General features: G+C 33.7%; 3 protein-coding genes and 1 long non-coding RNA gene across 7 annotated transcripts in view; 2 read left to right on the top strand and 2 right to left on the bottom strand.

Moving 5' to 3' along the window:
- The window catches only part of LOC125648075 (nucleoprotein TPR-like), a 163491-nt gene that overhangs the window by 6848 nt on the left and 142278 nt on the right, over positions 1-14365 (top strand). The window lies entirely within an intron of this gene.
- LOC125648085 (uncharacterized) lies at positions 1667-5940 on the bottom strand. 3 transcript variants are annotated; one of them, XM_048875002.2, is made up of 3 exons: positions 5395-5940; positions 4069-4222; positions 1667-3834 (listed from the first exon to the last, which is right to left on the bottom strand). In XM_048875002.2, the coding sequence occupies exons 2-3, from the start codon at positions 4201-4203 to the stop codon at positions 2953-2955; spliced, it is 1017 nt and encodes a 338-aa protein (XP_048730959.1). In that variant the 5' UTR covers positions 4204-4222; positions 5395-5940; the 3' UTR covers positions 1667-2952. The 3 variants fall into 3 exon arrangements, with proteins under 3 accessions (XP_048730959.1, XP_048730961.1, XP_048730960.1); XM_048875004.2 differs by having other exon boundaries at positions 4069-4322; positions 5395-5775; XM_048875003.2 differs by having other exon boundaries at positions 4069-4219; positions 5395-5774.
- Positions 8472-10321, bottom strand: LOC125648084 (uncharacterized). 2 transcript variants are annotated; one of them, XM_056140988.1, is made up of 3 exons: positions 10131-10321; positions 9577-9733; positions 8472-9459 (listed from the first exon to the last, which is right to left on the bottom strand). In XM_056140988.1, exons 2-3 carry the CDS (start codon positions 9709-9711, stop codon positions 8578-8580), a joined length of 1017 nt encoding a protein of 338 aa, XP_055996963.1. In that variant the 5' UTR covers positions 9712-9733; positions 10131-10321; the 3' UTR covers positions 8472-8577. The 2 variants fall into 2 exon arrangements, with proteins under 2 accessions (XP_055996963.1, XP_055996962.1); XM_056140987.1 differs by lacking the exon at positions 10131-10321 and having other exon boundaries at positions 9577-9852.
- LOC130046992 (uncharacterized) overlaps positions 10447-14365 on the top strand; it is a 4989-nt gene continuing 1070 nt past the window's right edge. Inside the window, exon 1 of the long non-coding RNA XR_008796083.1 lies at positions 10447-11396. This is a non-coding gene — a long non-coding RNA (uncharacterized LOC130046992). The remainder of the gene's footprint in view (positions 11397-14365) is intronic.

Consider the following 14365-nt stretch of genomic DNA (forward strand, 5'->3'; position numbering starts at 1 on the left):
GTTTTTTTTTTTTTTATTATATCAAGTAATAGAAATTAACAATTTAAGCAATATATAGAGGCATTCAATATCATAACTTTTAGAGTATTTTTTTTTTTTTAATATCAAGTAATAGAAACAATTTAAGTGTTGAATGCAGTCTAGATCTGCACTTAATGGTTACCATATTTAGCTACTACATGTAGATCAGTCCAGGGGCGCATTTTACAGAAGAACTTACGACTTACGACAAACTTTAAATACTGGAATTTTCAACTTTATTGTTAATCATTCACTCCTATTGCAAAATATTTTGTATAGAAAATATTGAAAATTAAGCCTCAGAAAAGTTTTAATTCATTCATTTAAAGTAATAACTGTATACTACAATTTAAGACTTACGACTTTGTCGTAAGTTGTTTTGTAAAACGGGCCCCTGGGCTGTTGCTAGGAATTTTTCAAGGCCAGTCCCAGAGTCATACTTTATGAACAGATTGAGTCCCGGCCTTGAAAATTTGAAGAGTTCTATTTTATAGTTATATGTCCTGTCTGAGAATTTTTCACTGCTGAAGAGACATTTTCAGCTTTTATCAGCCCATTCAATGTCCAACCTTAAAATTACTTCATTTTCAGTCAATTGATTATCCTTTTTTGTTTCATATTCTAGCCCTGGTCTGTCCACCTTTCATCTTTGAACAAAGATTCGTTTTCTTTTTCAACATACTTTTTGTTTTCTAGACTATGAATTCGCTTCCTAACTGAATTCTTTTACCTCATGCTTTTGATATTGAAAGTAGACATGGACCAATCAGAGCAAGTGTTAGTTATATGTCATATAATATCAAAACTTTACCTTAACACCCCAAATATTTATGTTTAAAGAACTTTATTGAAAGCCAATCAAATTATGTTTGTCATCATGCTATGTACTGTAGTATAGGAGAGAGGAGAAAATCTCAGACTGGACTGGGAATTGAACCCGGGACCCCTGCATTACTAGTCAGGTGCTCTAACCACTGAGCTATCCAGGCCGATATCCACGGTCCGTATAGCCCTAATTACTACATTCCTTCCTCCTTAACTAGTCTTTGCCCTTGAAGACAAACAACCCAGATTCTTTTCGCCCCTGACAGGACCTTCACCTGCAAGACAAGGGGTGGTCAACGGCACCAAATGTAACACAGGAAGGGAGAAAATGCAACAGACCAGACCGGTATTCAAACTCGGGGCCCCTGAATCTCTAGTCAGGTGCTCTACCAACTGAGCTATCTGGCCACCGGCAATCGAACCCGGCTGACCGCTACATTCCTTCCTCCTTAAATGTCTTTACACCCTGAAGACACCAACCCAGGATCTTTATCCCCTGGCAGGCATTTTCACCTGTCAGTTCCAGGGGCTGGTCTACGGCACCAAATGTAGTATAGGAGAGAGGAGAAAGTCTTTGGCTGGACCGAAAATCGAACCCTTTACTACTAGTCAGGTGCTCTAACCACTGAGCTATCCAGGCCGATATCCACGATCCATATAGCCCTAATTACTACAGTACAAACTACCACTAATTACCAGAAAAGAGGCATTAGCTCAATAGGACCAGTGCTGACAACAATTTGCTGGCCCATTGGGATTTTTACTGGATATCATGCAGGCATCTGAGTCTCGTATTTCTTTCATAAGTAACAAACTTATATATAGTTCATATATCGATTTATTTTAAATACAAACATAACATGACAAGTACTTATAAAAAGTTAAAACAATAAGCATTAACAACCATTAGCATTACTAATACCCAAGTTGTATCTATTTAATGTCGATCTGGATAACAAATGACACCAAATATTATAGGCAATTAGGCATGAGCAAAGATATGCTAATCCTAAATGTTTAATACCCGACACCATATATATCTGATGTCTTTGTAACATGTTTTAAATAACAATGAATATATTGCAAACTTAACAGTGATTTTTATTATATAACACAAAAATGATGCTGGTAGACATTGGAACAATGGGATAACTGTTGGCACTGCTTTGTGTATAATAACTGTAACTATAATGTATTAACTAGTGGGCAAGTATACTTGGATACAAAGTCTTGTATGCATTTCACAATATCTAAAGCCACTATTGAATAGAATGACAACAGTTGGCAAAAATACAAGACTTGAGGGCAGTGATAACATGGGTCTTTTGGAAGGTAGACAATGCTAGAAAAAGACTTTTTGAATAGAAGTTTACTTTTGGATGAAAGCAATTATTTCAAAAAGCATTGAGCGCGTTATTTTAAAATGTTCTTTGTGTTGTCTGAGTCTTTTAACGACAGCAAAATTTGTACACTAAATGTTTAAAAGTGTCTACATTGCCACTCATGTGTCACGTGTTACGTCTACTACTACTCACACTGTATTCACAACAAAATAAATACATATCAGTAAATACGTTTATAATTCATAACATGAAGTAAATCTATACATGTATATAGTTTGGCACAGTTAGATTTGTAAAATAATTTTGATTTTTACGCTCCCATAATTGAAGATTTGGGGGCATATAGTTTTTTGGTCTGTCTGTTTGTTAATGGGCTTGTCTGTATGCAAACACTTTAACCTTGCCCATTAAACTTTTGAATAAGTATACTGTTAGGGATTTTTTATTTCACATGTATATTCCTTGTGACAAGACCTTTCTTTTAATGGTACCAAAATATTGTACTTTGTGACCTTGACCTTGAGGTTTGACCTACTTTTGAAAAACTTTTACCTTGGTCATAACTTTTGAATGGTTGATTGTAGGGATTTCATATTTACACATATTCTAAGTGACAAGACTACTCTTTGGGTACCAGAATTACTTTGCTACTGTAGGGGGGGGGGGGGGGGGGGGGGGCATCAGTATTTCACAAACAATCTTCTTTTTTTCACTATTCACTAAGAAGAAATTCACATCCTCCTGTTGTTTAGAATTTGATTGCCTAGCTCTGATAAACTTTCGATTCACTATACATATAATTGTTGAATATATTGTAATTATGGGTGATCCGTGTAGCAGGGCACTCCACTTCACTGTCATCATCAGCTGTTTCTGCTGGGAATCCCTCCTCCTCGTCCTCACTATTCTCATGGGGGTCAGCATCATAGAATGATCCTTGGTCACTATTCTGTGTAAATTCTGTAGATTCTGAGTGCTCTCTTGCTCTATCAAAAGTCTGTATTCCTAAACATGAACTCAACATTGGCATCGATAACAAACTTTGACGAACTCCTTCTCGAACTTTTTCTCGAATTTCGTTGTCCATGTTTTTGCGTATAACTTCATTTTCTCTCCTAAGCTTTTCTACTTCTTCACTCAGGCAATTCACATCCTTTGACTTCTCGTCAAGTTCACAGTTTTTAACTTTGACTAATTTGGCACAAAGGGCTTTTGCATCCTTGATTTCCCTTTCCTTTTTTTCACAGTAATCCTTGACGATATCCTGGAAATGTCGAGTCTCACAACCGGTAAAAGTGTCCCTACAATCCTCAATAGTTTTCATAAAACTGTTCATTCCCTCCACCAGCTTCTGATGTCCTTTAGGATACACTTGTTTATGACATGATCCATACAGGACTCGATATCCTTTCCTATATAAGATTTCACTAATTGGATTCAGCTGATTGCTGATATGTGTTTTGGTTTGGTTATCTTCCTGCTCTTGTCTTGAACGATAAAAACGCACTTTCTTATTTAGTTTCTTTACAATGAAATTATTGCGATTCTCCAGTAGTAGAGCGTCCGTCATTATCTGGAGGGTCTGTCCCCTGTTCTGCAGGATCTGTATAAGCTTCTTGATTTTTTGCGAACTTGCTCCATGAATCTGAAAATTTCAAAATTTAGTAATTTCAAACTTGCCTGAGTATTTCCATAGTAAATAAAATTTTTATATTTTTTAAGAAGAGCATCTGATTCAAAAGAATTTCAAAATATACGAAAGTATGAAAGAAATTTAAATGATCAATACTAGACTAATTTACTTTAAAACAGTTTTAAAAAATAGAAGAGTTCAAAATGTTTCTGTTTTATGAAAAAAGTGGAGAATTTGAATACTTACTGATAAATCATATTTCTCGGATTTGCTGATTTTATTATGTTGTAGCAGGTGCCTGAGAATACGGTCTGTTATAACCATGTGGCTCTGTAAGTCTTGTCGTAGGTTATGTAATGCCTGTTTCTCTGCAGAATCCATCCTTAAAATGTTGCTTCTGCTTAGAAACAAATTCAAATGTCTCAGTCCCTCTCATAGAATTTCAAACTTGTTCCTCTCTAAGAATTTTCAAACTTTTGAGTTGAACTAAAGATTGCCTTCTGTAAAGATTACAGGTCTGCATTAACCTCGAAACAAAAGACGATAATTCTGTGCCAAAGGATGAATCATTCAAACAGTAAGATTTAAAAAGACAGAAGCCCTACACCTGAATGGAATTGGTCTACTTGAGCCAGTTGATATGTAGGTCTGAGATATCGAATCTCAGTTTTTAAAATCCTGTATTTATTTTGGAATTTTTCATATATCCAATTGCGACTCTCTCTTATCAAAAAGAACTTGTGTCTTGTTTCTTAAGAGCATATATGTAAGGAATATCGATAAATTCTCATCAAATGATAGGCATTTACTGTTCATATCTTACTCACATGATTTAAAATCAATACATTGTTATTTACTTAACGCTATTGACAGAATGACGTTTCAGATATTGCATGTGCTTTGCAATTGAGCATTGCCATGTACAAAATCCACATTTTAAAGCCTTGATTTAAGGTTCTTCTTATTTATATGTAAAATATTAGACCATGTGAAATTCAAGACTTTGATTCTTTTCAAGTTTGCAATTAGTAGAAAAGTTTAAAATAAAATATGACATTGTTTGAAAATGTTTGTTAAGTTTTGAATTTTGGCCTAAATTGTCTCCAAAATTGGGTCCAAATAGTTATTTTCAAACAGACAAGATATATTTAATGCAGAGGTTGTGACATTGCCTTGTTTTAAATTTATAACTTTGGCTTTTTTTCCCCAATTGTCTTTTGTATTTAGGACATATATAACTGCAATGGAAATATCAGCAATGAACAAAAGATGAAAGAAATGTGAGGTTATGCTGTGTTTGATTTTGATTTTTTGTAGAAAGTAATCTAAATTTAGACCCGTAACCATGATAGTGATGCCCTTTTTAATATATAATTGTTCCTTTGGTGTTACCCTGTTAATATAGTCTTAAGTATCCAAAAACATTTAACATTACAAAATTGACGTGCAATTTATAGATCATGCAAACTCACTGATAAAGTTCTGTCTATCATTTTTAAATATTGTTTTAACATTGATTTCTGGTAAAGTATCCATTTGAATGTAATACTTTACAAAATGTCTGCAACTTACCATGAAATTTGGTTCTCAAGCTTCCTATTTGGTAGTCCCTATGTATGTGTATCAAAAGTAAGTTCATAGGTATTCCCTCTCCATGGCACGAAATCACACTTTCCAAATTCTTGTATTTTAATCCAGTTGACGTCACTCCCTGCAGAGAAAATGTTTTAAATTCAATTGATATATTAAACTAAATGTTGTAGATCTGTCAATTTAAAGTACTGAAAGAAGGAGACTTTAGTTTAGTGCAATATCAAAAGAGCTTCTTATCTGTTGGCCGATCTTTAAATTCTGTTAAACCATCAATAGATGTCATTTTAAAGAGTGCTATACATATATAGTTGATATCCCACACATGGATTTAATTATCTATCTGGAGGGAAGGGGGCATTTTATGTCTTTTTTAAACGTCATAGGCTTAGTCCGGTGACAAATATATTTTCTGTAATTGTATTCTGAAATTGTATTATTCCAGAACGGTATTTGATTTCCTTCATTAATTTTATCATGTACATCATCACATCTACTTGTTGCATCACAGTTATTTCAGGAACTGTCATTGTTCCTTTTGTTGAGTGCATTTAAATATTAGTTACTAGCTGATACTTCCTATTCGGATTATTCTGGTAATGTTAATGGCCGATAGTAGTAATATTATGCAATACATCCTTGGATATGCTGTTCTTAATGTGAAAGCTTTTGATCTTTTTTAGTCTTCTTTGCAACAGTGAAAAAAAGTTAACTTAAATCCCTGAAGTTCATACTTTGATTTCCCATAACAGATAATTGGTTTTCAAGGTTTACTTTTAAACTAATTTTGCTGTCAAATGCCTTTTATTAGAAGTTTTTTGATATATAATGCCTTGAAGCAGTTGTCAATTTCCACAATAGCTTTCAACTGATCATTCAAGACTTCAGCTGGGTAACCAGCAAAATAGAGTGAAATGTTTTCCCAGCAAATTTTATTTGCTTATTTGAATTGGAACCTAGCAGTATTTACTTTGGTCTTACTTTGGTTTGTTCATTTTGGGGTCTGTTCTTGACCCTCTGAGGTGGGCAAGGTATCTGGTGTGTGAGTAATGTATTGACACTAGTCTACAGGGAACTATGCCACTGTTAAGTCCTACCCACAGTGTAGTGTGGTTCATTCAGCTTACCAGATTATAAGTTTTGATGCTCTTCCAAGTTGTTAGACGGTAGATAGGGGACATAAATTTTTGAATATACACTATAAATTAACAGAGCAATATTGAAACACATTGCGCCTACTTAAGCTGATCATTCAGTGGTCTGTGCTTATATAAGGAAAATGCTTTCATTCCTTTCAATCATTGAGTCCATCATGTTTTTTAATGATTTGGTGCATTTACATACTTTGATTAAATGATCAAGCTTAAGGTGTTGTTTCCATTCCTTTGATGAAATGTATATTAAATCTTAAGGTGGCAATAAAGCTATTATTTGAATGATATGGAGAAATAGCAGAAATAGGAGGTTTTTGTAATGGGTGGATCTGTTAATTTTGGACTGCCTCATGTTTTCCCCTCAGAGAGCTACAGTTCTGTAGCTAGGGAATATGGCATGTTCTTTTTTCTATTACAGTACAGGGTATCAATATGTCTAATTGGACATGTTTTTCTATTAAAGTGCAAGATATCAATATGTCCAGATAGCCATAATGAAGATGTTATTGACAATCTTACAGAGTACCCAGTGGCAGGGTTTTAATTTGATGTTATTGACAATCTTGCAGAGTACCCAGTGGCAGGGTTTTAATTTGGATACGCAGATATTGATATGATCTACTACTCCATTAATTATGTGGTTTTATTTACTCGCAAAACAATTTTTTAAAGGTTTGACCATGATATGAATTTACAAGTTAACAAGGCATAAACCAGGAAATCTGTTATGAAATCAGACGTGGTGATTAGACTGATATTTAATGCATTTTGTACTCTAAAATCAATGAATGGTAATTGTGGATACAAGTTTTTGTATTTGTTTAAAGTCCATATAAGCTAGTATTATTGATATCTGTTTATGAGTCATCTCTATGGATTTAAATGCCTTGTTACACTTTGCTTAAAGGATTTTTTTTTTACCCCTTGTGCATATTGTGTACAGAAGTCCTTTGGTGTTTTATCTAGTGCACGTGCTAAATCTGATAATCTCATGTAATGTGATAATCTTTTCAAATTATGCATTAGGTAATGTGGATTATAATAAGAATGGTGCTGGATGGACTCGACATGATTCTTACATTGTAAAACGGAGCAGTTTTGTCCCTATTTATTTTGCCCATTCTGCTCTTATCCTGAAAAGTCAAATCTTATATTTTCTCATTCAAGACGAGATCGAAATAAAAATCTAAATTCATGAGGGATGGTAAAAACTCCTGCAAGTTTCTGTCATCCGATATCTAATACACAATTTGTTTTGAATGAGTTAACTTTTTTAATGTGCATTAAAAAAAAAAAATTCAAAGTGACATTTAGATCTTTTGTGTACACTTTAATTTGTGAATAAACAGTTGAAAAAGTATACAGTGTCACTAGTACCTGTTCTTGATAATTCATTTGTATCAGCATTCATCATATTTTGCAAGTTCAGTTTTAAGGGGGTCGGGGTCTTGATGAAAACAGTGAATTTAGTTTTGTCAGACATTGAATTTAGTGGGAATCAGACGGCACATACTACCTCCAAAAATGGATTGTCAATAACAATTTCTTTGTTTGCTTTTTCCTTATTTCATGTGGAGATATTGTCACTCTGAAGATTCATTGGTTGATATTTCCAAGACCATAAAACTAATTATTGACCTCAAACCTTAACCCAGATATCGTATTTAGGCTCAGCTTACATGTGTACTCTTTATTCCCTAGTTTCAATGTTGTTCTTTGATTTTTTTTTAATGGATTAAAACCATGTTAATCCGTTTTTACATTTAATGGATCTTTTAAAATTCCTCTGTCGGGTAAATAGTAAGTCCACTGTGTTAACTTTGGCACAAGTGTCCTTATCAATGCAGGGTCAGTCTTGACTTTGGCATAAGTTCAAGAAGATAATAAGAACCAAATTCTTGGACAGAAAAGTTTTAAAAATTTTTATTAGTAACAAATCTATAAAGAGAACAAATATGTATAACAATAGTAAAAAGGAATATTTGATCAACTAGCCAGTACGGAATGACATCTAATTTTGATAAACTTTGGCGTCACTATACATGTGGTTGTTGTAGATGTTGTAGTTATGGACAATTTTGGTTCCTTTTTGAGCACTTGAGGTGGTCATTTTACTTGACACAGGGACATCACTGTCAGATTCGCAGTCAGATTCAGAGTCAGAATCAGCATGCTCCTGAGGTTCTGGGTGTTTGGAGGGAAGCTGACGTAACTTTTTATCCAGTATGTCTTCTTCAGTCTCCACGTACGGGACGGGGTCTGTGGGAGACAGGCGGGGAAGCATCAGCAGACGGTCCACATTCTCCTGTACTTTGTTTTTTATTTCAATTCCCATTTTCTTGCGCATAGACTCATTTTCTGTTTTCAGCTTCGTAAGTTCTCCTTGCAGGTCTCTGATGTGGTTCTGTTTTTCTTCCAAATCACTGTTTTTGCTCTTTACAAGTTTTGCACACACAAGTTTGGCATTTTCGATTTCTTGGTGTTTCTTTTCTTTATACTCGGCAATTATTTCTTGAAAACTCTGTCTCTCACTGGAAGGTTCCAAGCTCTGACGACATTTGCTGATGTCGCCCACAAATTTGGTGAGGTCTTCAACAAGCGCTTGGTGACTTGTCCCTGCTGTGACCTTTTTAGATTCTCCGTGTATTGTTAAGTAGCCACGAGTGTAGAGTATATCGGCCACATCATCTAGCTGTCCAAAATAGGAAGATGTCTGGTTTTCCTGAGCTTGGAGACGTTTACGGCAAAATCTCACTTTCTTCTTGAGCTTCTGAACAATGTAGTCATTTTTCAAATCAAGAAGCAATGCATCAATAAGAGTCTTCAATGGCTCTCTTCGATTCTTCACAATTTGCAGTATTCTTTTCACTCTTTGGCAGTTGGCTGCATGTCTCTGGAAAAAAAGTTAAAGACATATATTATTCCACAATTTACATATTATTGGTTGACAGAAAGAAAAAAAAATCATCAGAATTTCTAAAATAAGAAAATGACTTAGAATGATACTTACAGATAGTTCATATTTTTCAGCTTTTGTGATTTTCTGATTTTGTAGAAGATGAACCAGCATTTTGTCTGTGATAACAGCACAGTTCTGTAATTCCTCTTTAACGTTGTGTAAAGCTTGTCGTTCAGCTGGATCCATTTTCTGTCCCTTCGTGAAGATCCTGTTCAGAAATGAGAGGGTAGATAGATTTTCTTGTCGTTTAACAAAAATGACGCCAGTCCTTTCTCTGACATTTAAATGATTGCAGTAGAGATAAGCACATGATTTTGCGAGCTTTATGACGTACGTCATGTAGATAAGGTTAAAGGTTGCATGGGAAATCTTTATTTTAGGAACATGCTCATCCTATAGCTGAAGCAGTTTTTAAACAGACATTATTGAAAGTCAAAGTGAACAGCTTTACATACCATGATTAACAGAATCAGGCATTATGAATAAATTTTTTTTTAGGTAGTGGTTAATAGTTGGAAATTTCTTAATAGTTAAATTAATTAGTTAAGTTAAAAATCCTGTAATCTGAGTTTTCTGTATGAATCTGAAGGACATTTGTAACTTACTTTAGCTTAGATGGTCGTAGCTGTGTGTGCTGTCCAGCAGGTCTTGGGGCACTGGGATTTCCAAATCTTGTATATTGAACATGAACATAATTGGCATTGGAACAGTGTCAAATATTTCATTTACTTTATGACGTCAATGACTACCTTGGATTTAAATACCAAACATTAAAAGCCTTCTGTCAAGTGTGCAACAGCAGAGTATTTGAGTTTGTCTTATGTTATTGCCTATATTTTGGGGATCGAACTCAGTTCAACTTTTATTTATGGAGTGTTATCAATCGATTTTCTCTCCACATGTAACATGTGAATTGGGTTATATACACAAGTATTGTACCCACAATTGGCAGCCAGTTGACATCTAACTGTCACTTGGACCCCCACATTCTGTGTATTGGAGGGAGATTAGAAAGACCTTTAAAGTTACTTGTATTGTGAAATGCCACTTAATATCCACTCAGGGTTGGTTTAATGCTTATTTTTAGAGGTGCATTTCATCTCTGCACCATCCAGTTTCAAAGCTTACAAAACATCATGTGTTATGAATAGCATAACATTGAAAAGCTTTGTCTTTGGCCTCTGCATCTCACAGGGTCAAGGTCACTAAACATTTGTGACAATTTTAGTGAGTGCAGCAAGCTCTAAAGATAATGACTTGGAAAATTTAAGTCGCATTAATGTAGCAGTGTGTTTTAACTTGTATATATTATATGATACCATATTTTAATAAACATGAATAGTGCATATGAATTAAAAGCGCATTTTATGATTTAAGTCAAATTCCCAGATCCACCCCTTTATTTACTTAGTGTAATAGGTGAGTGAAAAGGTTCACAGGTCTTGGTATTTCATTGGCTATAGAACTGAGTTTTATTCAGTTAGAATCTAGAGAGTTTTTGGTCAGGTTGGTCGTGGCTTGCTTTTAAGCAGTTTTGGTATCTTTGTGCTGATTTGGCATTTTGGTTTTGACAAAGACATTATTAGACCTTCAAATCCAGACCTGACAGTAAGTACTAATTTTATTAACATTTATCTTCATTATATGTATATATAACTAATATCACTGTTTGAGAGAAGAGTGAAAGTTTAAATATTATGAAGAACAGTAAATATCAATTTAAAGTTATTTCCTCTCAGTATATGCTTATATTATATCTATAGTTATTATAGTGTATATAGTACTGTAATGATATATTTGTTATAAATAGATTAGAAGCATCCAGGCAGCATTTTGATGTTTGCATGCATTGGGCCTTGTCCCATAGATAGGTAATTATAAGATATTACCTTTTATTATATTTAAAACATGTAATTTCATAGTGTTACATTATTTGTAATGCAACTGTAAATATTTGAGTAAAGTATATTTTACTATATTTGAATTAAGGGAGATAACTCTTAAGGTTGAAATGTACTCTCTATTGATTGTAAATTGCTGTAATATTCATTGTTACTATTTTGTCTTTTAGGGCCATTTATTTTTGTAATCAACATTATGTAATCATCGTCATCATCCTTATTCGTTTTACCGTACAATAAATGACTGCATTGTGAACCCTAAGCCAGGAGTTGGTTATTTCTGCATTACAAACCACCACCCCTGCAACATTAATCCTGTGATTTGGGGGGGGGGGGGGGGTTGTCAAAATAAAACTCCCATATTCCAAAGGACCATCCTTTTTTTAATTCACAGTCATATCATGTTGATCTAAGAATACGAACTTAATCAAATTATCTCACTTTTTAACTTCTTGTGGTCCCATACACAATGCAGTGTGCTACATTAGTCCCAGATGTAATAGGAAGTGTGAGTGATACAACTGAAGCAGTGGCAGATCTACCGTATATACTCGCCTATAAGTCGGTCCCCCTATAAGTCGGTTGTATTTTTTAAGGTTATTTTGTAGGAATTTGCCATTGACCCGCTTATAAGTCGGTACAAATTTTGTTAGAATCGGTTGACAATTTCAAGTCAATGCTCTATGTGTTTTTACCTATGTTTCAAAAAATATTTTGAGAAATACCGTTAATGTATAATCTTTCTTTCTCAACAAATCAATATAAGGCCAATACTCTTAATTTATTTACTTGTATTCAAATAATATATCGGGATATGCCATCTATATTTAACCTCTTATCTCAACAAAATTCGTTTATTTCGTCCATGTTTTTGTTTAAGAGTTATCTACCTTGTCTTTTATATTTTGAACACAGATCTCAATTTTTTTTATACCTTACATGATTCAGAAAAATAAATATGCTTTATAATTTATTTCATAAATACTAAGCCACTGTTGAAATAATGATGAGGTGCTCAATGTCCAAGCCATATCTGTTTGGGGTGTAAACACAACCCTTGGTCTATTATTGACAATGATCACTTGATTACTTAAGGTATTCAATGTATAATGACCATATTTCATATCTAATAAATGGATGGTGGAATTTTTGTAATCATGGTAGCATTTTGAAGGGTTCGTCAAATAAAAATAATTCACCATAGGAATTTTCAAAATTTTGTTTACTGTTTGATTTATTTCACCTAGAATTTAACATTGAGGTATATGGGAAAAGCATGTTTTATTACAATATTTTAAGAAGAAATTATATTTCCATACAAATCTCTTGGTAGAAAGTTACATACACTTTCTCTTAATGAAAATATGAAATAAAATTAATCATTGACCACACACATTTTTAAAAAATTAGATTTTCTTATTTTTACAAAGGGCAGACAACTCTTCCAAAAAGTCTTAGGTGGAAAAAGGTCAGCTTCTAATCATTTACCAGTCATGTGAATTTCATCTGCTTCACTTTCATCATTATTTAACAATAAACTTTTATGTAGTAAAAACCGGGCCAGGCCAGGTCACCTTTGTAACCCGTTTCTTTATAGTTTTCTTCGTTGATATAGCTTTGTTTGTTTTGAAACTTACAGAATATATTCTTAATGATACATTTAGTCTTCGGTACAAAATTTAGCACATAATATTATCTACAAATAAAGAATGCAATGATTGTAAAAAATCTGGTTGGTAAAATGGGTAGTGAAAGAAACCAGAACACACATTGTTGCATATTTTCTCTAAACTATGCACCTGTTGCTGAAAACCTGGCATTTTTTCAGTTCATAGAGAGTTGAATTTGATACTCAATGCATTATTTGACTATTCCAATGCCTTTTATTTTACTTATCGGCGATTTTTTCAAACCCGGGCCAATAGGAAACCAGATGCGGTTGACCCGGACCGGCGTTATTTATTCCGATTTAGTTGCTACTGTTTTTGATTAATTAACCGTAATTGTGAGATCAAAGTGTTATCCTTTCATAATTAGTCATTGATGGGAAGCTGAATTACGTTCAGGATGAGTCGAAGATGAAAGTGACAGCTAACACCCTCATTCTTTAAGCACCTTTGAGCGTACATAGTGTATGAAAAGGGTGCTATATAAATATGGTATTATTATTTATTCTATTCGGAATTTTAATATTCGGCCATGGGTTACCCGTATCCGATTTCCTTTTGACCCGGGTTTTAATAAATCGTAAATATCAAATATATAAGACTCACATAACAGGTACTGCAGCATTTTGGTGATAAATTATCATAATATTTATCTAAATCATGTGTTGTTTCATTGTTGTGTCACATATATCAGTCGTAATCACAGAAAAATGTTTATCTTTTCTCGCTACCCATTTTATCAACCTGAAATAAACAATCGTTGATATTTTCACAGTGAGGCAAAATTATGCCGTAATTTTTGTAGCAAAGATCCAATGTATCATTCAGATTGGGATTAAGAAGTTTCACATCAAACAAAAATAAAGTAACAAAGAAAACTAAAATATTCGGATTACGAAGATAACCCGGCCCGGCCCGGTTTTTACTACCCATTTTACCAACTATCCCTAATTACCAGTACCTGACACTGTTTACTTAGTGGCACGCGCCTCGTGAAAACTTATTTTGGGATTCCGGTATAATTCATCAACAATCGAGTTTGTAAGAGTCAAGAATGATGATCTAAATTATCTGTTCAATATTCAATTTTTTATCAAATATATTTCAGCCGGTATACATATGAATATTTCAATATTAAATCGGATTCGCAATTCAATTTTACAGATAAACGATAGATTAGTTAAATCGAAAGAATTAGTTACCGGTATGTAACTAATTTTCAAAATAAATAATATACATGCATTAACTAGATAAAATCATCAAAGTATGTAA

This window comes from Ostrea edulis, chromosome 6 (assembly GCF_947568905.1).
Source record: "Ostrea edulis chromosome 6, xbOstEdul1.1, whole genome shotgun sequence".
Taxonomy (NCBI): Eukaryota; Metazoa; Mollusca; class Bivalvia; order Ostreida; family Ostreidae; genus Ostrea; species Ostrea edulis.

What these genes read in the sequence shown, in the direction of transcription:
- LOC125648085 (XM_048875002.2), bottom strand. Translation starts at nt 4,203, where the DNA reads ATGGATTCTGCAGAGAAACAGGCATTACATAACCTACGACAAGACTTA. An exon ending in CCGAGAAATATGATTTATCA is followed by an intron (nt 3,835 to 4,068) that starts GTAAGTATTCAA and finishes TGAAATTTTCAG; the next exon opens with ATTCATGGAGCAAGTTCGCA.
- LOC125648084 (XM_056140988.1), bottom strand. Translation starts at nt 9,711, where the DNA reads ATGGATCCAGCTGAACGACAAGCTTTACACAACGTTAAAGAGGAATTA. An exon ending in CTGAAAAATATGAACTATCT is followed by an intron (nt 9,460 to 9,576) that starts GTAAGTATCATT and finishes CTTTTTTTCCAG; the next exon opens with AGACATGCAGCCAACTGCCA.